Source organism: Bicyclus anynana, chromosome 7 (assembly GCF_947172395.1).
Source record: "Bicyclus anynana chromosome 7, ilBicAnyn1.1, whole genome shotgun sequence".
Taxonomy (NCBI): Eukaryota; Metazoa; Arthropoda; class Insecta; order Lepidoptera; family Nymphalidae; genus Bicyclus; species Bicyclus anynana.
The window spans coordinates 4,100,080-4,125,760 of record NC_069089.1 but is presented as its reverse complement, the minus strand read 5'-3'; the positions used below and the strand labels follow the sequence as shown (position 1 = coordinate 4,125,760).

The 25,681-nt window shown below is 36.7% G+C and overlaps 2 protein-coding genes across 3 annotated transcripts in view; one reads left to right on the top strand and one right to left on the bottom strand.

Annotated features, from left to right (window-relative positions):
• LOC128198285 (protein javelin) overlaps positions 1–7,629 on the bottom strand; it is a 138,101-nt gene extending 130,472 nt beyond the window's left edge. For both annotated transcript variants that reach the window (XM_052882698.1, XM_052882699.1), the window contains exon 1: positions 7,355–7,629. In XM_052882698.1, coding sequence (XP_052738658.1) covers positions 7,355–7,443 — 89 coding nt within the window. In that variant the 5' untranslated portion in view covers positions 7,444–7,629. The remainder of the gene's footprint in view (positions 1–7,354) is intronic.
• Positions 1–25,681, top strand: part of LOC112052312 (calcium uniporter protein, mitochondrial) — a 181,870-nt gene that overhangs the window by 140,092 nt on the left and 16,097 nt on the right. The window contains exons 3-4 of the mRNA XM_024091330.2: positions 22,887–23,008; positions 23,415–23,570. Coding sequence (XP_023947098.1) covers positions 22,887–23,008; positions 23,415–23,570 — 278 coding nt within the window. The remainder of the gene's footprint in view (positions 1–22,886; positions 23,009–23,414; positions 23,571–25,681) is intronic.

The window sequence follows — 25,681 nt, the reverse complement described above, 5'->3', positions numbered from 1 at the left end:
ATGATAGCATAACACCTTTTAACATTTAACATTTGACGGCCTCCGTGGCGCAGTGGTATGCGCGGTGGATTTACAAGACGGAGGTCCTGGGTTCGATCCCTGGGAGATTTTTTTAATTTGTCCAGGTCTGGCTGGTGGGAGGCTTCGGCCGTGGCTAGTTACCACCCTACCGGCAAAGACGTACCGCCAAGCGATTTAGCGTTCCGGTACGATGCCATGTAAAAACCGAAAGAGGTGTGGATTTTCATCCTCCTCCTAACAAGTTAGCCCGATTCCATCTTAGACTGCATCATCACTTACCATCAGGTGAGATTGTAGTCAAGGGCTAACTTGTAAAGAATAAAAAAAAACACACACTTTCCATTAAATTTTGTCATTTCAACTGCTTATCTTATGATTATAAAAACCAAATATCACCTGCTTATTATCCAGTGAAAGATAAATCGAAAACGATGGCCGGGTCGTAGACGTACATCTTGGCTCAAAAACTTACGCCAATGGTTTAATATGGGTACCAGTAACAAAGTGAAATTAGCCTTAATGATTGCTGACCTCCGATAGGAGATGGCACTGTCAGAAGAAGACGATCTTATGATTCAATGTAAATTCTTTTGTTATTTAGGTGTCAGGAACACATTTTAATAAGTAACCATATTTTGTGACGAAGTTTTTGAAAATAATGTACTGATATTTTACATATCATGTTTTTAAGCTAGATGTACAACTTTGCTCAGTACATTTTTTTTGACAATGACAAGCATCGCCCTCTTTTGCCCGACGGTTTGCGCTGTGCAAAGCGGTTTAAGTGATATTAAATATTAGCGTGATAATAATAAAAGGTTAATAAGAAATAAAAGGATTTTATTATAAGAAAAACCACAATAATACAGTTTGAATAGAAAGAAATACGTTTACAAATGCACATTAAAATAAAGTTTGTAATAAGAAAGTATCAGGGGCGAAGAGTTCATGCAAGCCGATTCACCCCGGGTTACGTTTAAAATCCATGTATTTTCATTGTTGTATTGTATGTAATATGTTATTTGAGAAACCGGAGTTTGTATCACGCTATATTAAAAAATTTAGAGACCCCTGCCTCCAATTTCGGAGGGTGTGGGTTCGAATCCCGTCCGGGGCATGCACCTCCATCTTTTCATTTGTGTGCATTTTAATAAATTAAATATCACGTGTCTCAAACGGTGAAGGAAAAACAACGTGAGGAAACCTGCATACCAGAGCATTTTCTTAATTCTCTGCATGTGTGAAGTCTGCCAATCCGCATTGGGCCAGCGTGGTGGACTATTGGCCTAACCCCTCTCATTCTGAGAGGAGACTCGAGCTCAGCAGTGAGCTGAATATGGGTTGATAATGATGATGATGATGATATGAATTTACTTTTCTTTTAGACGGCTTCCCTTCATCTAAATTCCATCCTTCGCCACTGGAAAATATGGTTACATTCAAGAAATTCTCCACCCGTCCCGCGGCTGTGGAGTGAAGAGCTACTCCACGGCAGATTACACTCGAGCGCTCTCGTTATGAAACACTTTTCCCAACGTCTTGTAATGTTGTGGCAAACTTTGCGTTCTTCATCTTTGAACTTTCTTTGGGATAACATCTTTAATTTTTGAGGAACTCTTGATTAGCTCAAACTTTGTAGATTGTAGATATATTACAGTATAATTTAACCAACGTTCATAAACATATACTTAATGGGACTAAAATATGGATATATAACATTTTTGTACTGCGTAGCGCAGTGTTGATCGACTCTTCACGTCACAGTAAACTTTACTCTGACTTGGTGGACTGACGAGTGGGACGACTGACAGCCGATGAATGCTGAAGGCCCGATACTGGAGTTCGGACTTCGAAGTCCAAACAAGAAGCCTCTGTCTAGCAGTAAACGTTAACTGGCTGATGATATTTTTATAGAAAATTAAGGAAACTTAAAGGAGAAGAAAATCATAAATATCTATATTTGAAAAGTTTTAAATAAGAATTTTTTTTATCATTTATTTATATGTCCTTTTTTAATTTTTAGCAATGTTAATACAAAACAAAAAATCAATACAAATACAAAATATAATACAAACATTACGCGCCGTCTCAAGAATCACTGCCTTCTGTTTTCGACCCTTGACCCAGCAGTTAATCGAAAGCTTTTTAAGGTGTTGGTCAATTTAATTTAATTGTACAGCCATTTAAACCATTTAAACCCTATTCCTGTAAAAGAGAAAAGGAAGAAGTTCCGTTTTTATAGAGGGTTCTATTGTATCATAGAAGAACATTTATGCTTCTACCTATATAAAATATCGTAAAATGAAAAAAGCTTGTAATAAAATATCAATATTAGTTCAAAAAAAGGATATACAAATATGAATTTATTTGTGATCCCTTGTCATAGAAGTTATCTAGTTTTGACACCGTGAAAAATGAATTTGGCCCCAAACTATTTGTAATTTCGCTCAAGCGGATACACTTTTTTGTCCCCCGGCACGAAAATTTATAGTTGCTGTCAAGTTAGCGAATAGATATTTGTTATTTCATAAGTAACTGACTGCTTTTGTCCAATTCGGATAATATGCAATATTTAGAGCCTCAAAAGCTCAACGGTAAGAGCGGTTGGACTCATCACCGAGGGGTGGTGGTTCGATCCCCGCCCCGTTGGTCTATTGTCGTACCCACTCCTAATACAGTCTTTCCCGACTAGTTGGAGGAAAATGGGAATATTGGTCATATTAAAAAAAATATGCATTCGTTTATATGCAATAGTTTCAGCTTACTCGAATAAATTCAAACTAACCTTATTAAGAAATACTTACAAAGAAGTCTATGAATTTGTGAGGTAGTAGGGGGTTATCTCTCGATCTACTGAACCGATTTAGATTTTTTTCCACCAATAGAAAGCCACGTTATTTGTGAGTGTCACGGGTTATATTTTATTCCCGTTCTTGCTAGTTCACAATGTTCTCAGAGGCGTCTGAAGTCTACCTAGCCGCACGTCAGATGTAGGACTTTTCCTCCGAGAAGAAATTCGTGTAATGAATAATAATGGGTTGATAAGACGACGATGAGTTAATTATACTCATCGTGTTAACTATTCAATCAATAAATAACATAACTATCTCATAGAATGTACAAACACTTCTGAATCAGGTTTCATAAAAACCACGATATTATGATAACACAATGCTATTCATACACAATGTAATGCGAATACAGTCCTTATTGCTATTGTATGTTGGGTTCATTTTTCCTTGAATTAAAATATCACATACACGTTGTGTACTCTCCCCTTATATCAGTAATTACCAACGTTGAATGGTTGATTGATATCGAGTAGAAAAAGCTAACGCTTCTAACATTCCGTTGACTCGCGCTGTGGAAAATTCTATTTAATTTAGTTCTGATCCACTTAATAATTCCTGGAGTGTACTTTGCTAGTGTTTGTTGTAAAAGTTTGTCTTTGTTGTAATATTGAGTTAGAGCTTTTGAGATCGCGGCAGAAATAACATCATACAGCAAACAGCGGCTTCTATAAAGCCAACATATATTTTTTTACATCTAAAAGTTGTAATTCAACATTTCCGTAGATACTTCGGTTTGAGGATGAAATGTGCGTAGATGGTTTTTCATCGGATCAAGGTGAAGTCGCATGGATTTGTCGGTATTTGGCGCAAACTGAAATGCAAAAAGTACCGCCTCAATTTGCAAAAATAAAGAATTAGATTTAAACACAATTTTGTGCAGTTTTTAAGATTGGTAGTTAATTTACTGAATTCACTGAAAATGTGCATTTTAACAACGAAAACTTTATTTTTATGAAGCATATTATATGAATACATTCATACTCATATTATACAAGACACGCAGAAAAAGATAACCCTTCCTTGCAATGACCTAGAGATTCTGAGAGATAACTGACAGGTTATATAATAAGGCCTATGCAACCTACAACTATTCTCGTAGCACTCTCGCAAAATTCGTAGCGTACACAAAATAGTACACGTTATCTACAGTATGATATTTTTATTAAATAAAAAAAAATACATATTCATTTTATTTGTTTGTTTTTAAGGGATACGATTATTTATTTTATATTATTGGATTTTCTAATTTTTATTCATAACTAGCGGACGCCCGCGACTTCGTCCACGTGAAACTCGATGTAAACTTTCAACTACCTCTACCCTACCCCTACCCTACCCCTGCCCTACGTTGAAATTTTTCCTGAAAGCGTCAGGAAGGAAAACCCGACTTTTATTTTTTATTTTATTTTATTTTTTTATAAAAACTATCCTATGTCCTTCTCCTGGCTCTAAACTACCTCCCTGCCAATTTTCAGCTAAATCGGTTCAGCCGTTCTTGAGTTATAAGTGGAGTAACTAACACGACTTTCTTTTATATATATACTTACCTACTGTTATATTGCTTGTTGCGTTTCATTATACGTTTATCTATACAATATTAATTTTTATGTAAGTTAATTGTATCTTAGCAAAAATATTTCCATATTTAGTTTACCAATGCATATTGTTTGCACTGTAAAAAAGTTAGAGACAAGCTTTTAACTGTACAAGCCTTAACTTAACACTGTGTAACCCTCACGTGTAGTGCTCTACGGAATTCTAGTCTATAGTTCTCAACACGTCATTGTCATATATTGTCTATAGTTCTCAACACGTCATTGTCATATATCTATAGCACCTCGAAAGGAACTTTATAAAACCGGCCGAGATTTATAAATCGGGCCTCACGCAGTGTAGGGTTCCGCAGCTTTACGCCGCTATTGCCGATATAGGCCTATATATTTATAGTGTCCATATTTTACGCAAAATAACCGTTTCGCTGGGGACACTTCTAACAAAAATTTACCTAAATATTGCACAGATACCTAAATCGAAAATTAGTGTATTTGACAATAATAAAATTGTAAGAAGATAGATTCTATCAACCCCACAATATGGTCTAAATGAATTAAAAATATTCATGTATAACAGGTACCTGAAAAAATAATTTATGAAGATTTTTGTAGGACTTTGTCGAAGTTAATGTACATACCTACTTATGCTAAAATACAGCTTTCTAGTACTAATAGCCACTGAGTTGAACCACGGACAGTTGGAAATGGCGAAACTAATGGCATTTGCTTGTTGACTATGGAACCCTAAAAAGCGATGCGATCATAAACAATATTGATTTATGAGACCGATGAATTATTTGATAGGTGGATAATGAACATTTAATAGTTACAAAGTATAAGTAAAATTATATCTCGTACTTAAGCTAAGTTCTCTTTATCACGAATTCAGTCATGCACGATGATGAATGACTGTTCGGTATTTTAAAAATAAAACACTTAACACGAAAATTTAGCAAAAAGAGACACGAAAGAAAACAGATCGTTACAGGTATGCACGTAATAGACTAAAACGAAACATGAAGAGCGAAACATAACTTTTTCTCTCAAACTATGAATCATCGCAGACTTTACAAATCTAAGATAATGACTATCCCTAGTCCCTACGTATATTACGAGTAAATTACTAGATCCTACAATATTCGCTTAAATATTGAATATTCGAAGATGTTCCGGTTTTGGAGAGCAATTTCTCTTCGGAACCAGAGCATCCTTCTCATAGCTTTCAAATAAATCTAGACTATAAAGCTTAGAACACTAGTGTGGGTTAAACAACGAATATTTTAATTGCTTTAAGTGGTTATTTTTTTTAGTAATGTTTATAACTGAAGTCTCAATTAACGGTCACGGCCACTCCTAATAGTCTTTTCCGACATATTGGAGGCAAACGGGAATATCCTAGTAATATTATAAACGCGAAAGTTTGTACGTATGGATGTACGTACAAACTTTCGCGTTTAAATTCGACGTATGTTTGTATGGATGTTTGTTACTCTTTAACGTCGCAACTTCTGAAACGATTTAGCTGAAATTTGGAATGGAAGTAGATTTTACTATTACCCGAAAAAATCCATGGTTCCCGAAGGATGTGTGAAAAACTAAACTAAAAAAAAATTTCACTATTTCACAGAAAAACTAAATTTCACGCGGACGAAATCGCGGGCATCCGCTAGTATTCTTTAAAAGAAGATCATACTGTATAAGATTGTGAAATAGCTGTACAAAAACCATGCATACGTATTTAGAGTAAAGTCATCCGACCGCATGCCCGTCTGTTAGAGAAAGCGCTTAATTGCTCTCTCATTAATTGCTGAATAAATTCTATTCAAGTTTTCCGCAACAGAATGTCTCCTGCAATGCGTTTTGGCCATTGTGTGCCACGACACCTGACACTTCTCCGAGTGTCTGAGAATTTATTAGCCGATTGTAATTATTGTGTTAGGTGTTATTTATTTGCTGATTATATTAGGTATTTATATAATAGTAAGTTGGTAATGATATTAAGTGTTGTACTTATACTGGTACCTATGTAAATTTTATAATATACACTTCCACTTACATTTACATTTAACACTTTTTTAACACTCTAAACTGTTATAATTTCTTCTTCTTCAGATATACACAATACTTCTAATTTATTTGCTGATTGTATTAGGTATTAATATATAAGTTGGCAGTGACAATAATTGTTGTACATACCTATACTGGTAACTATGTATATTTTATAATATACACTTCCACTTACATTTACAGTTTTAAATGTAAGTTTAGGCTAATAAATTATCAGACACTTCTCCGAGTGTCTGATAATTTATTAGCCGATTGTAATTATTGTATTAGGTATTATTTATTTGCTGATTATAGTAGGTATTTATATATAAGTTGCTAATAACAATAAGTGTTGTACATATACTGGTACCTATGTAAATTTTATAATATACACTAATTTACAGTTTTTAACACTCTAAAGTGTCATAGTTTCTTCTTCTTCAGATGTACACAATACTTTTAGTTTATTTGCTGATTGTATTAGGTATTTACATATAAATCGGTAGTGACAATAATTGTTGTATATATACTGGTAACTATGTAAATTTTAAAATATACACTTCCACTTATATTTACAGTTTTTAACACTCTAAAGTGTCATAGTTTCTTCTTCTTCAGATGTACACAATACTTTCAATTTATTTGCTGATTGTATTAGGTAATTACATATAAATCGGTAGTGACAATAATTGTTGTACCTATACTGGTAACTATGTATATACACTTCCACTTACATTTACTTACAGTTTTTAACACTTTAAAGTGTCATAGTTTCTTATTCTTCAGATGTACACAATACTTTCAATGAGATTGTTTAGAGTTATATACATATAGTAAAATGTAGTATAGCCCTATAACGAACATATATATAAAAATCCTTACCTTCGCCTTCTGCAGTGCGATTTCCTGCGACTGTGGGCGGGCGGGTCGCTAGTCGCGCCATCGCACTCCGCGCTATGTCCCGCGCCCATCCTCCATGCCACAACACACACCGTCACTGACACAGACCGTCGACACCCCGGTCTCCCTCTCCCGGCCCTCGGACACTGTCAGACACTGCACAACAAAGTGACACACCATGGGGTGTCGCGGTATACCAACTGGGCCAACGTTGTGCCCGAGCGAGTTGCGATGCGAATGTGAAACGTACCGTACCGCCGCACGCGCATACCGCACGCCCGCCTTACGGTAAGGGTGAGTACATGTGAGCGGATGTCTGGTCAATGAGGCAGTGTTTTTTATATATATACTAATAATATAAAGCTGAAGAGTTTGTTTGTTTGTTTGATTGAACGCGCTATTCTCAGGAACTACTGGTCCGATTTGAAAAATTCTTTCAGTGTTAGATAGCCCATTTATCGAGGAAAGCTATAGGTTATATTATCCCTGTATTCCCACGGGGACGGGAACCACGCGAGTGAAACCGCGCGGCGTCAGCTAGTTATTTTATATAACTATACAAGTTTATTTTAAAATACTAATAAATCTACCTACCTAAATTGGCAGTATTTGTTATATTTAAGCCTCAACAAAAAAGGTTTTCGTGCAAGCGTCGCGTATCGGTGTGCCTGTATGTGTAGTATTGTAATTCGTAGACGAATGTATTGATTAGAATGAGTTTTTTTTTAATAATAAGCAGATTTCAGGAAGATTGTTAGTGCGTACTATATGAAGTTCGGATTTCCAGTATTTTTCCATTAATAATATATTCTGACTTTCTGTCCTCATTCTAGCAAAATCGTAAAATTTACCTATTCTATAACCTTCTACATATTATAGTCTCAAATCATGGCAAGTTTTACTTAAATTCATTCAGTAGTTTTAGCGTGAAACCCTGTCCACTGGAATAGACATACAGACAGAGAGACAGACAGACAAAAAACAAAATAATGTATATTTTTGGTTTCAGTATCGATTAATAGCCCTCCAACAAAAAAAAAAAATATCTTCAATGTACAGAATTTTACCTGTTACAGTTTTATTGTAAGTATAGATAGATTATTATTTTACCATTTTATCAGAATATTTCATGTATTCCTAACTTTTATTTCTTCTATAACTTCATAGCTTACTCTATGTCGCTCCTATTCCTTGCAGAAAGATAAAGTTGAAATGGATTTATTTGCATAATACGAGTATGTATAATGTACAACATTGGAACTACTAGCTAAGTTATCCTAGTTTCATACACTTTATAGTAGGTTTGTGTTACTAATCTAAACTAATATTATAAAGAGGTAAGATTGGATTTTTGTTTGTTTGTTACGAATTGGCTCCGAAACTACTACACCGAATAAAAACATTCTTTCACCAATTGGAAGCTGTATTATAATATTTTTTTTATTCTTTACAAGTTGGGTCTTAACTACAATCTCACCTGATAGTAAGATCTCAATCGACCCAGCCGGAGATCGAACGCAAGACCTCCGTCTTGTAAATCTACCGCGCACACAACTGCGCCACAGAGGCCGTCAATGAGTAACATAGGCTATATTTTATTACCGTATTGCCTAGAATGGGAACTAAGCCGGTGAAGACGCAGGGACGAAGGTAAATGTATTAAATAAATTAAACAGTGCATCGCCAGTGTGAACCGAAGCTTACATTGCTTTTAATTACTCCGAATATTAAACGATGACGCTTCTTAGCTTCTATTGTGCAAATTGAATTATCTTTCGGATATTGAGGGCAATAGTTAATACGTGGGACCAGAATAGATGTTCATGTTTATTATTTATCTTAATATACTATACTAAGTGCAGACCTCTAAGAGCTCTGCCTCATTAAGACGCCATGGCGACGTCGCCAGCGGCGCAGACCTGGCTACTTCTGGCATCCCATGGTCGCCAAATCTCGACAATTTACGTCGTCAGAAATGCTCGTAGGATAAATCGCACTTCTTTGTCATCTACAAACTATGTCCTGGGTCTCACAATCGTCATGTTAGTTTTTCATTCAATTTCATCTATCTAAGAACACCCCAAAATTTTCCATGTATAAATATTTTCTTTGAAGAATGTAAAACTTGTGTGATATTTCAAAAACTTCCCACAAACGATGCAAAGTTGAGTATTAACAAATTTCTGAAAAGAAATATGTCTTTATTTTGATAAAATTACGTTTTCAAAGTGAAACATGAAATTTCCTGCTTTAAGCAAGAACGCGGAGAGATCTCTCTCTCCGCATTTCCCTCCGATTGAATATAATATTGCGGCGAGCGTAATATTTTTCAACATGGTGCCTCCTAATTGAGCAATTCGGATTTGTGAGGGTTTACATTTTTTTTAATTAAATATTTTTCGTCGTTTACTGACTATTGCAGAATTTTTCCAGTGAGATAGTAAAAAAGTTTTCTTTTTGTAACCCAGTTTTAAAGTCGTGTGGCGCAGTGGGTAATGCCTCTGCTTTCTGCACGTACGGCCGTGGAATCGATTCCCACATCTGGAAGATATTTGTGTGCTGATGATTATTCTGGTCGGGCTGAATTTGCTGTCACAGTATATAGTCCGTAAACGCTCATAGCAAACTAGTATATACGTAGCTTGGTCGCAACGTTCAGTAGGCCTAACATGCAATAATAATAATAATAATAATTTATTTATTCATCAGAAAGCAGGTTTACAAAGATTACTTAAATATAATAAGACCCTGATACTTTCTACCATAATAATTTGGTGTATGAAAAATTTAAATAGACTATGTATAATCCTAATTTAAAAGCAAACAAATAAAAAAGAAAACATATGTAATAGCTTATACAATTTAACATTTTAAGATTCAATGATTATGACAAATCTAACTCAAAACTACTATGACAGATAAAATAAAATAATAGTCATAATATATACTGTCAAAATTATTAAACCATGTTAAATTTAGTGCAAAGTCAAGTAATTATTACCAGTTAAATGTTAAAATGTCAATTAAAATTATGTCAAACACACATGTCAATTAAAATTATGTCAAAATATGTATCATACATCAAAAAAAAAAAGAATATCATTAAAATTTGTAATTTAAATACTCATTTAAGTTATAGAAACATTTATCCATAAGCATTTTAGAAACCTTACTCTTGAAACTATTTACATTGTCAATGTTATAGATATCTGGTAGTTTGTTATATATTGAAATTGCACTACAATGTACACTTTTAGCGAACATGTCAAGCCTTTTTGGCGGCATTATTAGCTTATCTTTTCTTCTTCGCCTGACATCACTTAACTCATTGTAACTTTTAAAATATTTAGGATATCTTTTAACTAGTAATAATATTTCTAATATATACAAACAAGGCAGAGGGAGAACATTGAACCTTTTACACGTTTTAAACAAAGGTATGCAACCAAACAACGTATCTCATCCGATGCGGCCAAGCGCGATACTCATGGTTTCTTCAGTTAATCTAGATGTTGCGACCACGTATTCGATGTAGTATAGTGCGTTAGATTTCATATACAGCGTTGATAGTCGCTATACGCGTATCACTTGCACCACGCCGCCGCGGACGGCTAATTGTTACGCGATGCGTTAGAAATCGCTTCGCTCTCGTTTCTACTAATTACACGATCTGCTGCTTTCCCGGTGAAGAGCTAAGCGGAAGGAACTGTATGGCGCCTTGGTCATTTTAGTGTTATATATTGATTGTACCTTTGTACTATTATTATTATTCACAAAATTTTCGTGAAAATATATTTGTAGTGCCTTTACAATATGGTAAGGAATGAAAGAGTATCAAACGGTTTTCGGGCCAACGGGCTTATTCACTATGTTGGTTTTTGTTATCAACATATTAAAATAAATATCAAATGAATTGAGAAATGTCATCTATCTACAGTATGATATCCACCAGAAGGTTTGTTGCATAGAATCTCAATTTCGTATAGGTATGTCAACTAACATATGTTCAAGATAGAGAATTAGCGTGCAGGTCTGTATGGTCAGGTTTATTAATAGATCTTAATGCTTACATTAAAAAAAAATAAACGTAGGGTAAGCACTAATTTACACTTGTAAATTATACGTAAGCAGTTAGCTTAAAATATATTGGTGAAAAAATTGGAAATGTGAAAATCACGTCAAAACCGCCTCTTTTGACTGACAACAGCATGCTAATCAGTGGTCCATTTATACTCCGTCTACGTCGTTTTATATCAGTTGAGCAATATCACGAGTGTGTCTCGCTTCAGAGACCGCTGCTTGCGGAAACCTTCCGCATTATGTTTCGTCTCACACACGCCAGCGATCAAACACTGATGTGCGATAGAGAGGGTGGAGTGCACCGTATAGATATACTGTTAAACTATATATGTGCGATTTCATAAGTGATTTATGCTGGTTACCGTTTGTTGGTCAGTAGTTACCAATGCTTATGTTACAGGCACGTATAGTGAGCGGCATGTAAGTTGAACTATACGCAGTAACACATTTCCGGGTGTAAAAAGAGTTCAGGGTGTAAAAAGGAAGACAACTGAAAGGCAAATGTAGACCTATATGTATCTATGAATGTCAATGAATGCAACTGAAAGGCAAATGTATGAATGTCTATGAAAGTGTCATACTTACATCGTTAGCAAATAGCGTCAGTACTGTCCTTGTTTATGATAAATTACTGAATACCGCAAGGCTTATCTCAAGATTAAGACTTGAGATGTTCCAAATGGTGAGCACTTAATTCGCTGAGGGGAATTTATCGTCCCGCTGAACATTCGGCGTACCGACAATAACGCGGTTAGTAACTTAACGACGACTTACATTTGTTACGACGAAATCTGACAAATACGAAGTGCCGCGGCGTCACGTACCTAAATTATGTCTCTTTCTTACTTAATAATCAAGCTCATGATCATGACGAAGACAAAAGGGCCCATCCTCGGCCATGGCCTACCCTAACCACCCGGAATTTTTCTTATACGAGTATCTAAAAAAACTTGATAATTTTACTTTAATTATGAAAACCTTACTTTATGAAAAAAATGCAACGTTTTACGTCATTTTTAATTTTTCCCCGACAAACAAACAAAACAATCGGCAATCTGTTGACCATACAGCCCGAGTTTTAAGACAACGAGATAATCTTCGTGAAAAGAAATAGACAAAATCCAACCAATGGCGGTGCAACCGGAAATACCGCTATCTTTTTCATTGCGTTGGGATGAAAGAGATGGGACTAGACAACTCTGCTGCTGTTGGATGATTTTTGTTTATTTATCTTCACTTGGTCGCATGTTAGCGCCACTGGTGCGTAATTAAGGCCTACTGGCGACAAACTAAATGCCACAAATTTTGTTGTAATATGTAATTTTTGCTTTATGTCAATTAATATTAAAAATTATAAATTCTTCGAATATACTTTGCCTTCATTTACTCAAACTGCGGATGCAATTTACTACCACTTATATTTAATGAGGAAACTGCACCAAAGACCGGCTGCATTGAGATTTTAATAGTAAAGCATTCAGAAAACACAAATTCAACTTCACTGTTATTGTATTTATCTACACTAACATTATAAAAAGGAAATATTTTTGTTGTTTGTTTGTAGCAAATAGGATCCGTAACTACTGAACCGATTATAGTAATTATTACACCTGTAGATGTATTCTATTGTTTGGTGTGGGCTCTTCTCGGACCTAAGCGCTTTGGAACACTCGTAACTTTAGTTTTAAGTTTTCGACTATTATTAACACCATTAAATAAAATTAAATTATGACATAACTTGACATTTCAAAAGTGCTTGTAAACTAAGTCTAATTGAAATAAATTAATTTTGAATTTGAATTTTATGTTCTTATTTTTAGGTGTCACAGAAATTCATAAACTATGTACTTGTGTACATAGTTTATGAATTTCTGAATTTCTGAAAAAGTGTAGTGTGTGAGGGGAGGGAATAGCTTCAAGGAAGTGGCTTTTAGAAAAAAAATGTGTGAATATTTAATAAAATTATTTCCATGATAATGAAAAACTAACCCACGTTGTTTCTAGTTTCTCTGCTAAACCACGGTTACAAGGATATGGCGAAACTATAAGATTTCCTTTTTGACTACGTAACCCAAACATGGTCACGTATAGTGAAAGTTTACAACGATATTATAGCGGACGAAGTAGCAGGTGTCGGCTAGTTAATAAATAAAGTTAATAAACTCGTAAAATGCCGCGCCTTCGAAAAGTATCTGAAATTCTCGCTCAAACCTGAAATTCAATAATTTCCCAGGTACAATTGTACGATGCATTTTTACACGACGTAAGTGGTTTTCCGTGGGCGATGAGTTAACTTATTTAACGCCAAACGAAAATATGAAAATGTATTTTCAATATTTTCTGCGGTTCTACAGGATTTTTTGTGCTGAATCTATGAAGTTGTTCGCACATGATTTAAGTCTTTAAACGAATGTTGTGATACCGCTTGTGTCTGGAAACTGCTTCGTTGGCCCTTTATTGGGTATCTTCTTAGTTCTCTTGAAATTTTCAGTTTATCAGCGAAGTTTCAGTTAGTGGTGTTGCGCCTCTAACCTCGGAGAGTACGTTAAGCCTTCAGTCCTTGGTCATTGTCAATAACATCTGATAGTGATCTTTTAACTTTATCACACTAAGCCCTAACCCTAAGCCAACCACACCTGGAGCTGTGTTTTGAGTGTGCTTCGCTCAAAGAAAATAAATAAATAAAAGATTATTTTATTTATAAGTGAAGCCACATATCACATTATTAAATTAAAAAAATAAATAAATTATGGCTTAACTGTCTACTCAAAACAGTGGAGCAAAAAAGAGTACACCCTGTGCATTGTATGCGACATGTAGCATAACCTAGAAAAAGACTCAGCATTCTGCCTAACAAAAAACACTGATTTTCGGCTAATTTCATTTAAGACCTGCCTTTCTAGCCTTGATACATATTGATTATATCTTTCAACGCTCCGAAAACTGAAAATGTATGTAAATGTATGGAAATCGGTATAGAAGCAAATAGTAATATCGTATTTGCTACCTGTGTCCTGATCTGTATGAAAGTGGTGCCAAACCGGTGTTGTATTAATCAAGCCTTTCTTAAAAGACCCATAATAAAGAACTGCCTCAAAAACTAATATTATGAAGATGTAAGGTTTGATTCTAGGCATGCAGTGAATCTTTGCAGCTATGAAGTTTCCGCCACTGCATAATTGAGTATTTCCGAAAACAATCAAAACTTTTTAAGATGCTCTGAAAATATCCATTTCCATTAGCTTTTTCCAGGCAATTTCCCTTATTTTTAGCTCTATATCCCGAAACCATTGTTTTACGATCTTACCGATCGGGGAAACTTTTACTCGTTATATGGTGTTTTCCCCAAAGCCATTTTCTCAAAAGCCATAGGGACTTATTAGCTTTTTATGTGAAAGTCGTCGGTACCGTGTACACTTACAGTAAACTTGATCTTTTAAATCTTTTCAGGATCTTTATGGGCTCAGTCACAGTCAAAAACACTCGAATGCTTAATAGCTTTACCACTATGCTTTCTGTCCACATCATGATGTAGGTATTTTGAGCATTTTCTCAAAAGCCATAGGGAATTATGAGCTTTTTATGTGAAAGTCTTCAGTGTCGTATATTCTTAAGGTTAACTTGTATCTTATAATATCTTTTCTAGATCTTTATGGGCTCAGTCACAGTCAAAGATACTCGAATGCATATTAGCTATACAACTATGCTATTCACGTCATGATGTATTTTGTGCACTGGGAGAAAACATTTTCAAGAGATAACAGCGCGGATATTTTATTAGTGAGTGAAATGAGAACTGTCCCCTTCACTTACATATATCAAAAAGCCATTTTGAGGGCTGTCCACAGAACAAAACTCAGAGCAATATCTCAGAATCACACGTATAAGAGTTAATTAGTTAAACTAACTCTTATTATACGTGTCATGATTAGTCGTGTCATGATATACGTCTTATACGTCTTGTCTTTTGTATTTCGTGTCATATTCGGAGGGCGTAGGGTCGAATCCAGTCCGGGCATGCACCTTCAACTTTTCAGTTATGTGCATTTTAAGAAATTAAATATCACGTGTCTCGAACGGTTAAGGAATAAAACGTCGCGAGGAAACCTGCATACCTGAGAATTTTCTCAATTCTCTGCGTGTAAAGTCTGCCAATCCGCTTTGGGCCATCGTGACTATTAGCCTGATGATCTCATTCTAAGAGGAGATTCGTGCTTAACAGTGAGCCGAATATGGGTTGTTGATGATGATTAAAAGATAGAGCGTTGTTTATTGATATGTGACGTCACAGATCACACATTTCACGCGAGTGTTTTCGCGCGAATTTCATATAAATGTCATAAGCCTACGAAAATTTTAAAGTACATTATATATGTTTTCGAAAACTGTCAAGTAGCCAAATTTACGCGAGCTACACTAGCTTACAAGTGTTATAGTGTCCATAAAATATTAGACAGAATACAGAATTGGTAAATCCAAATTTCCCAGTTTAGGTATTTCATCTACGTCCTACATTGTATCTATTGGTTATTGTAATACAAGCCTTATTTCAACGTAATAAACGTTAAAATCTTATAGCAAAAAGAAATGTACGATGCATAATGTATCATAGCCAGCTGTAGTGTTTTAATATCATGACATACGAGATACGAGAACCTCTGCTAACCAAATTAGTTTTTAACTCGTTTACTTTCTGTTTGAATTGCAAACGTTGGTTTAGTTGCGACTGCGGGTAGAATGCAAATAGTCTTTTTAGTCTGTCTGTGGTATTTTGTTTCAAGTTTTAACTGTATTTAATTACATAGCTTATTTATTATGTCAGCCACTGACGATCCCGATTTTTGACGGCCTCCGTGGCGCAGTGGTATGCGCGGTGGACACGCGGTTTACAAAACGGAGGTCCTGGGTTCGATCCCCCGCTGGGCAGATTGAGATTTTCTTAATTGGTCCAGGTCTGGCTGGTGGGAGGCTTCGGCCGTGGCTAGTTACCACCCTACCGGCAAAGACGTACCGCCAAGTGATTTAGCGTTCCGGTATGATGTCGTGTAGAAACCCAAAGGAGTGTGGATTTTCATCCCTCTCCTAACAAGTTAGCCCGTTTCCATCTTAGACCGCATCATCACTTACCATCAGGTGAGATTGTAGTCAAAGGCTAACTTGTAAAGAAAAAAAAAAAGATCAAACGATCAAAATGTTCATGACATCATGACGATCGCGACCAACACACGATCAGTTTTATCGGACGTCAAGCTGTTAGCGCTACATGCATGTGGTCTTATCTGATGATGAATGGCTAGCATTAGGAAACACTTGCTAATATATCAAAAAAAGAACTACAGAATTGGACATTCTCTTGTTTCGTGTTTTAAGCCATTTTCAGGTCTGAAATTGCTATAATGTAAATTAGCATAATCCACATTGATTGATGCATACGAAATAAAATCAATTATTTAAAAGTGTCTGTCTGTGATTTAAAAATAACTGTTTTCTCAAGTTGGTATAGTTATTGGCACGATGTTAAAATACAAACTTTGTAACATTTTTGACTGTCTATTTGTCCGGAACGGTTGAACCTTTTTTGATAGAACTTATACTGAAAGATAGAGGAGGATATACTAAGCAATATTCAAAATACTTTTAACTCGGAAAAATTCATAGTTCCTGTGGGATTTATGAAAACCTGAATTTCACGAACACGAAGTCGCGGGCGTCAGCTAGTATATCAATGAACGCGTCGCAAACTGTAATATCTCTGTAACATGCTATACTGAACATTGAACTTGATGTTATTAACGTATGCAAATCGATGAATGTAGCGTGTTTTAGACTATCTGTAGTAATTTGTCATTGATACGAGCGAGAGTGACGTTCGCGGTGTAATGTACGCGTGTAGAGATGAAGATAAATTGTACTTATTTTGTCTGTAGACTGTGTTGTTCACATATGCAAGAGTAGCTATTAGTGTAGCGATAAAACTTTGACGCAGTCTCATTTGTTCGGTTGCAATGCAGAATTTTGTACGGAACTTTCGGTGGGTGAGTGCGACTCGCATTTGTCTAGTTTCTTAAATTGTATTTTGACTAATCATAATATTCAAGTAGGTGTTATGATAAGGAATTACATTGTAAATCCTTCGATATAGTATATACCTTTGATATCTTGCAACACTCAGTGGATGAAAGTTTTATGCATTGTAAGTACCAACGCACTCTTTACATTCGCTTTCTTACTTAGCACTGCACAAATAAATGGCTAGGAATCATGGACGCACTATCGATAAATAAGATGTAATGTTGGCTAGGTGTGATTATCACGAGTAGAAACTTTTCTTTTTTTTTTCTTATTTTTTTTTTCTCTACAAGTTAGCCCTTTACTACAATCTCACCTGATTGTAAGTGATGATGCATTAAAAGATGGAAGCGGGCTAACTTGTTAGCAGTAAGATGAAATGCACACTCATTTATTTATTTCAATTTGGCTTAGTTAAAACTTTTGAGGTTGTCATGATGATAACAAATTATACCCTGGATTTAACACAAAGACCGCTTTTTATCCCGGAAAACTTCATGGTTACCGCGGGATTTGTGAAAAACTGAATTTCACGTGGACGAAGTCTTGAACGTCTGTTATAAATTTTCGTAACATTTAGACTTTTCAATTACAGTGATATTTATTATCATTCCGACGGCAGTCAGTGGTTGGTTAGTTATGAGATATGACGCCATTTGTTCGGTTTACGCTGGATGCGCTCCAACTTCAGTTTAAATGCTCTGCTTGTGACGGGCGTTAAAAAAAGAATTCAGTATAGTCGTGAATAAATTATTTTAATGACTATGCTTAGCTTAAAAAAAGCGTGTGTCAGCTCCGACGCACGAATGCAGTTTACTCTTTCAGATCGACTGTCTAAATAGGTGTATGTTGCCCCGCAACATACACTATGTATGTTTCAAAACTACGCCTGAAAAGTGAAAGGTGCGCAGAATAGGTTGCGCACAAAAAATGTAACGCTGTCGTTCGTTCATCGAATTTTACTGCCCATATTTTTTTAATTTCATTTTCTATATGAAAAATCGATTCTTAAGGAGTAAATTCTAAAAAGGATTTGTTCTCAAATCGACGGTCATATTTTTTTTACGTTAACTTAGAAATTTGTATAACTTTTATTTCAACTCGATACCTCCATGCGTCGATATCTGCCTTCGCTTCGGATGGCGTAGGTTTGAATCCGGTCCGGAGCAGGCACCTCCAACTTTTCTGTTATGTGCAATTTAAGAAATAAAATATCACGTGTCTCAAACGGTAAAGGAAAACATCGTGAGAAAACCTGCATAGGTACCTGAGAATTTTTTTAATCCTCTAGGTCTTTGAAGTCTACCAATCCGCATTGGGCGAGCGTGGTGGAGTATTGGCCTAACCCTCTCGTTCTGAGAGCAGATTCGTGCTCAAAAGTGAGCGGAATATCAGTTACTAATGATGATGATGATGATGACCTCCCTGCGTTCCCGAGATAAAGGGTCTTGACAATTAAGATTGTCAATAAAGTGAACGAATATGGTTTGCGTTTTTTACGTTTTGTGATACGGAATCCTAAAAAAGAGAATATTAAAAAAGGCACTGCAAATACTTAAAATTGATTGCATTGTTTGTAGTTCCCAACTATTCTAATGAATCGATATTCGTAACGTACCAGAATGTAGTAAATATAAGTCATGTATTTGATGGAGGTTTTGGGGTTCATTGTGTAGCCTCAACGAGCTACGTCGTTGAGGCTAGATCGATGGTTATTGCTTCGTGATAGCTATGAAGTATAGGCTCGTCCTACACTTCAATATTGAGTGATAAGATTTGATATTCATATTTATACGAAATAGATATCGGTGTGGTAGTAAATATTAGCATTAAAAGTAAGTAAATACTAGCAAACCGGGTTTCACCCGCCTAATCCATTTCCCTAAGAATATGGGAACAACCCATATTCGGTTCACTGCTGAGCTCGATTCTCCTCTCAGAATGAGAGGGGTTAGTCCACCACGATAGCCCAATGCGAATTGGCAGACTACACACACGCAGAGAATTAAGAAATTTTTCTGGTATGTAGGTTTCGTCACGATGTTTTTCCTTCACCGTTTGAGACACGTGATATTTAATTTTTTTAAATGCACACAAAGCTTACTACTTGATATTGTTACTCGCTGATACTGTAGCTATCGATTTGTCTAAGACTTTTATAAATAGGTCGAGTAATTTTTTAAAATTCTTTGGCCACATGTCCAGAAATCATGATTCAATAGAGCGGTTGGTAGTGCAAGGGCAAGTCCAAGGCAAAAGATCCAGAGGCCGATCTCCAACCCGCTGGACGGATTTAGTTAAAGCTGCTTCACAATCATCTTTTTCGGAGTGTACTCAAAATGCAGCCAATCGCCAAAAGTGGAGGAGCATTGCACAGAAGGCGTCGCTCATCGCTGCAACCACGACCACTCTGCCAAGAGTGTACGATTAAGAAGAAGAATTTTTTTAAAGTTAAATCGTTACAAACAAAAATCAAATCTTTTTTTCTCTTAGTTTAGATAACCAAACTTCAGTTGTTCTAATAATATTTAGATTGAATTCCAAATACCACAACAAAGTAAGTGGGCTTTAACGGCGAGAGTCCCAGTGGACCTCTTCACTTGGAGAGCCATCCAGGCGTTCAGGGGTCGCCGGGTATCGGACTGCTCCTCGAGGGTCTCACTTGCCCTATATCCCAACGGTCTTGGATATGGGGCATATTGGTGTTATCTTTTCTAATATTATAGAGAGGTAAGATTTGGTATGTTTGTTTGTTACAACTTAATGCTATGGGGATGATGACTTCGTTAATCATAAAATAATAACACATAAAAATCAATGTCTCATAAAATCAATGTTTTTTATAAGACATTCGGGTTAATATTATCAGTTAGGATGTTTGCAAAATAAATAAGATCATAAAATTTCAAAATTTACTAAAAATCTTTTATAATTTTATAGATACGGGGGTGTAACACCATCTACTTACCAACTACCTGCTGATGATGTTTCCTGAGAAGAAGAAAGAAAAGCGCTGTATTTCAAAGCCTGACCTGGGATTCGAACCCAAGAATTTGCCTTGATCTGAATCCACATAAGCTATGTAGTATAGAGGTGTTTACTTATTTATTACCTTATGTATCATTTGTATGAAAGGCATGTTACTAGAAGCTGCAATTATACGGTTGCATATCAAAACAATTGACAGGTGTGATAGATCGGCCGGAGAAACATCGGAATGGCGATAATTAGGAAAGTGACGAGTAATTACAACATGTCCCGCGCGTTTGCGCCTGAGCAGAGTGCTGGTATTGTGGTGCAAGTTACGGAATGTACGTGTGTGAACTTCATCATAGTGTTAGCTGGTGGGAGGCTTCGGCCTTGGCTAGTTACCGCCTTATAGGCGCACCGCAAAGCGATTTAGCGTCCCGTTACCATGTCGTGTTAAAACTGAAAGTGGATTTTCATCCTACTCCTAACAAGTTAGCCCTCTTCCAAGATTGCATCATCACTTCCCTCCAGGTGACATTGTGGTAAAGTAGCCCTTTACTTTACTTGCAAATAATAAAAAAAATCATATTGTGGTGCAAGTTACAGTAGGTAGCGTGTTGTGAACATCATCATAGTGTGGTGCAAATTACAGGAGATAATGTGTGGCGGGGCACATAGTTCGAACAGCCGATGGACGTTGGGGTCCCAAAGTGCTGAAATGGCGACCCCGCACAAGAAAGCGCAGTTTTGCTCGACCCCCCACCAGGTGGACTGACAACATCAAGCGAGTCGCAGGGATTTGCTGGATGCAGGTGGCTCAGTATCGTGATGTTTGGAAGTCCCTACAAAAGGCCTATTTCCTGCAGTGGACGTCCATCGGCTGATATGATGATGATGGTGATGATGACACCATCATTGTCATCTATAGTCTATTTTGAATGATGATGTGATAAGTGATTTTATAAACTTGTACCTGAGCATCATGTGTGCACTAAGGTGTAAGCTCCCAAGGAAACAAAAGGAAATGTGTTAATCGTTGACACAATTTTCCACTTGATTATGGTGTAAGTTAAAGGAGGCAAAATGTAATCCAAACTATTAAAATCATTATCGCCAGCCTATTTTAATGGCCTAACAACGGCAACAAAATTAAACTAAATAATATTTTTTTTTTATTTAAATATTTAATATATTTTTGTAAACGTTATGGCATTAACTGTACGAGCAGGCGAGTTGGTAACTGGAGCGAGTAATTAGACCGGCTCCTGCACATTAAAGCAATTTCGTAGCGACAGTACACTAGGTGATATAAATCTTGGGTGCCATACCAGTACAAGAAAACAGTTAAAAAATGTACTAAGAAAGTAAGCAATATAATGTTAATGAGAAAAAAGTCATGTACTTTTGTTTGTTTTCGCTTCTTTGACATCCATATACCATCAAGACCATAACAAAGCAATGCTGTGAGGTTGGAGAAACAAGCAAAACTGTGGCACTTTGCCGGACGAACTTGGCCATAATGAGCTGTACTATCTAGTCCAGGATCCGGGGAGCATTTTTACAATTGATTGATTGATTTGACGTTCCTACGCTCAGAAATTTTCATTACCCTGAAACCCTGTTAGCTATCAGAATCAAGAATTTTTGTAAATATTAAGGTTGAGCGTCTCTCAAGATGAAGTTACTCACAGAAAATTTACTTGATAGTAATCAAATGTAAAAATGCTCTCCGGATCCTGGACTATTAACTATACCTACATTGACGTATTATTAATGTCAGTAAAGGATACGGTAACAAAGGCATACCATTTTTCACCCTCAATCCTTATTTCCACCTTGCACTACGTATACCCACGCTTCATTACGTTTTTCATTTATTATATATATCGGAATCCCTAAGTCTTTGTGTTGGTCCTAAGCTGAAGTTCACACGAATTTCAGCATTAACGAGCTATCAATAAGGTCTAAAATGTGATGCATAGAATACGTGTGAACGACAACACTTGCAGTTTATGTTGCGTGAAATAAAATCCGTTCGAAACATTTGGCGAGTACTTGCACATACGAGTACGAGTGTATCACCTGTATACAAATAGAATATTTGTTTTATTTCTTTCAAAACAAGTAATTTTGCCACATTTGATGATAAGTGATAATTCAATGTACTAAATTTAAAAGGGTATCGCAACTCCTACTCCGTGACTTCGTTAAGAACATAATAAAAGATTCATTAAATAAATTTCATTATATACCTATGTAATTTCTCGCTTTCTGTCTACACGCGCCCTAAAATGTATTATTTGTATTTTAAACATAATAATTTGTTTTTAAATGACGTATAGGTAAAACGTTTGTTTATAGAGATAATTTAAATGATGATTTTTCATTGTTACAGAAGTGTCGGTGACGTACCGGCGCGGACTACCTGTGATAACGGTGCCGCTACCGTCGCGTCGAGAGAAGTGCCGCTTCACACTCCGACCTGTCTCGCAGACCGTCGGCGACCTCCTGGAGCAGGTAACGCGTAAACTATCATTGTTACAGAAGCGTCGGTGATGTATCGGCGCGGGCTGCCTGTGATAAAGGTGCCGATGCCGTCGCGCCGAGAGAAATACCCCTCCACACTCTGGCCCGTCTCACAGACCTTCGGCGACCTCCTGGAGCAGGTAACGCGTAAACTATCATTGTTACAGAAGCGTCGATGACGTACCGATGTGGGCAGCCTGTGATAACGGTGCCGCTGCCGTCGCGCCGCTTCACACTCATTGAAACACGTAACGCGTAAAGTGCACGGTCTTTGATATTGCCTTGTCTTAATGACTATGTAATAATTTTTGGACTATATCACTGGTCGGATTACACCAGATTTTAAAGAAAATGTCAATTTCAAAGGCATATTTTTAATATTGTATTAAAATCGCAGGTGAAGGCGGAAGACCGCGGCGTGGAGCGCGCGGTGGCGTTAGCGGCCGAGGACCGCGTGCGCATCGCCGCCAGTGACACGGTGGAGGCGCTGCTGGAGAACGACTTCCGGCTGCTCATCAACGACACCGAGTACTACGTCAAAAGCCCGGCGCAGGTACATCAAACTCGTTACATGTTTGGCGTAGGCGGAAGACCGCGGCGTGGAGCGCGCGTTCTTACTGACGAGTCATTATCGTGTGCATATCGCTGCCAGTGACACGGTGAGGCTTTGATGGAGAACAAATTCCGGCTGCTCATTAACGACATCGAGTACTACATCAAGAGCCTATCGAAGGTGCATTGTGAGGCATCACGCTTTGTGGAAGTTATCCTGGATTGGATCGTCTTTTTCTACACGGAGAAAATATAACAGTGACACGGCGTAGGACGGCAGATAACCATCGAGCTATGACGTTCCCGTCACAACTTGACGGATAACCGCCGTCGTCGTCGTCGCCGTCGCCGTCGCCGCCGCCGCCGCCGCCGTATAATGGATGGAAAGCCAGAAGGAAGTTATAGCACACAAAGGGTCAGGGATGGCGAGAAAACCGTAATAATATTATAATCCGTCCACTCTTATTTTATATCGTAAATATAAAAGTAGGTTGTCTGTTACCTTTTTACGCCTAAACCGCTGAACTAACTGGCTTTTGGTTGATATTTGATGTAAAGATAAATTGTACCTTGGAGAAAAACGTAATCTTCTTTTTATCCCGGAAAAAGTTTCCTGCGGGATTTGTAAGAAACAAAATTTCAGGCTAACGGAGTCGCGGGCGTCCGCTAGTTACTTATAAAGTCATGAAGGCCACACCAGAACACACTACGGTCAAGTTGGTTTTTCTGGGTTTGACTTGAGTAACCGCCAAGTTCATGGGTCCATGAGAGGTGGTGGAGATTGACTTCGAGTCCTTAGTCCCTTGACACACGCCACAGATCCCAATTTATTTCATTACTAACTTTTATTTAACTTGCAATATTTGCTTAGGCTTAGGTGAAATCTTGTTAGTGAATTTTAAAACAGTTCTCCCCAAACGATTGGTCAGAAATTTTGGACATGTTATGTTATTATGCCAATTTAATTAACTAGCCGTCGCCCTGCTGTTTCTCCCGCATAGTTTATGTTCCTGTGAGAATAAGGGGATCAAATATATAATGAGATTAACAAATAACGTGGCTATCTGGTGGTAAAAGAATTTTCAAAATCGGTTCAGTAAATCCAGATATATCCCCATACATTACCAGAAACTTTACCTCTCTATTAAAGGCATAGATTAACATAGTGATGACGTTCTAAATATAATAAGGTGGACTCCTAGAAATGTTGAATTTTGTTTTGAACATTTATGTACAAGTTAATTATAATTATCATATTCCACGAAACCTACCACCTATTCGCGAACAAAACCAAAATTTTCAGCGTATATTAGAAAATGTTTTCCTGGAACAATTTTTATTCAACATTTTCCCAGGATTTTCTTATAACATTCGTATCAAGGTTAAAGTGATCTTGAACATTGATAAATGGGCACTTACACAACACAGGTCGAAGTTCTTACACCTTTGTTCGATGTGTTCGATAAGAAAATATATTTTCTTTGTTTTATTATTGGCGTCCTTTTTTTTTTAATTTATTTTATTATATATACTCTCGCCAAACTGTACATACAGTTTGTTGGCGAGTTGACGCTCATTATTCTAGTTATTATTTAAAGCTAAATCTAATCAGATGCTTTGATGATTTTCGCAAGTTGTTTCGTGTACATCGACAAATTTGCTTTTAGCGGAAATTATTGTCGTATTAAAGTCTAAAACTAGGCTTTAGAAATGCCTAATTTGTATTCAGTGTTCCTCTGTTAATGAAAGCTTTTTTGGAGCTCATAATATAAGCCCGTTACCGAAACCCACTGTAATAGCTTTTATGGTGATTTGTTTGATTGTTTATACGCGATATTTTCCCGACAAAAATTTAGTACATTCCAACAGCAAGAGTAGAAGAATTTCTTGTAAATGTAACAAATAAAGCTGCCGTAAAAACGGATTTATATGAACAAATTCTAGCCGCTGGTGAGTTAAGTTGGTCCTTACAAAGCCAACCCGTCACCTTACCCTACTTATATACTAAATATTTTAAGCGCATGCCATTAAAGTTAAGATGAATACATACCTGTAGCGCTATAGCTTGGCAAATTCGTTCGAACACTCCCGAAGGTCCGCGCGGGCCGGGAG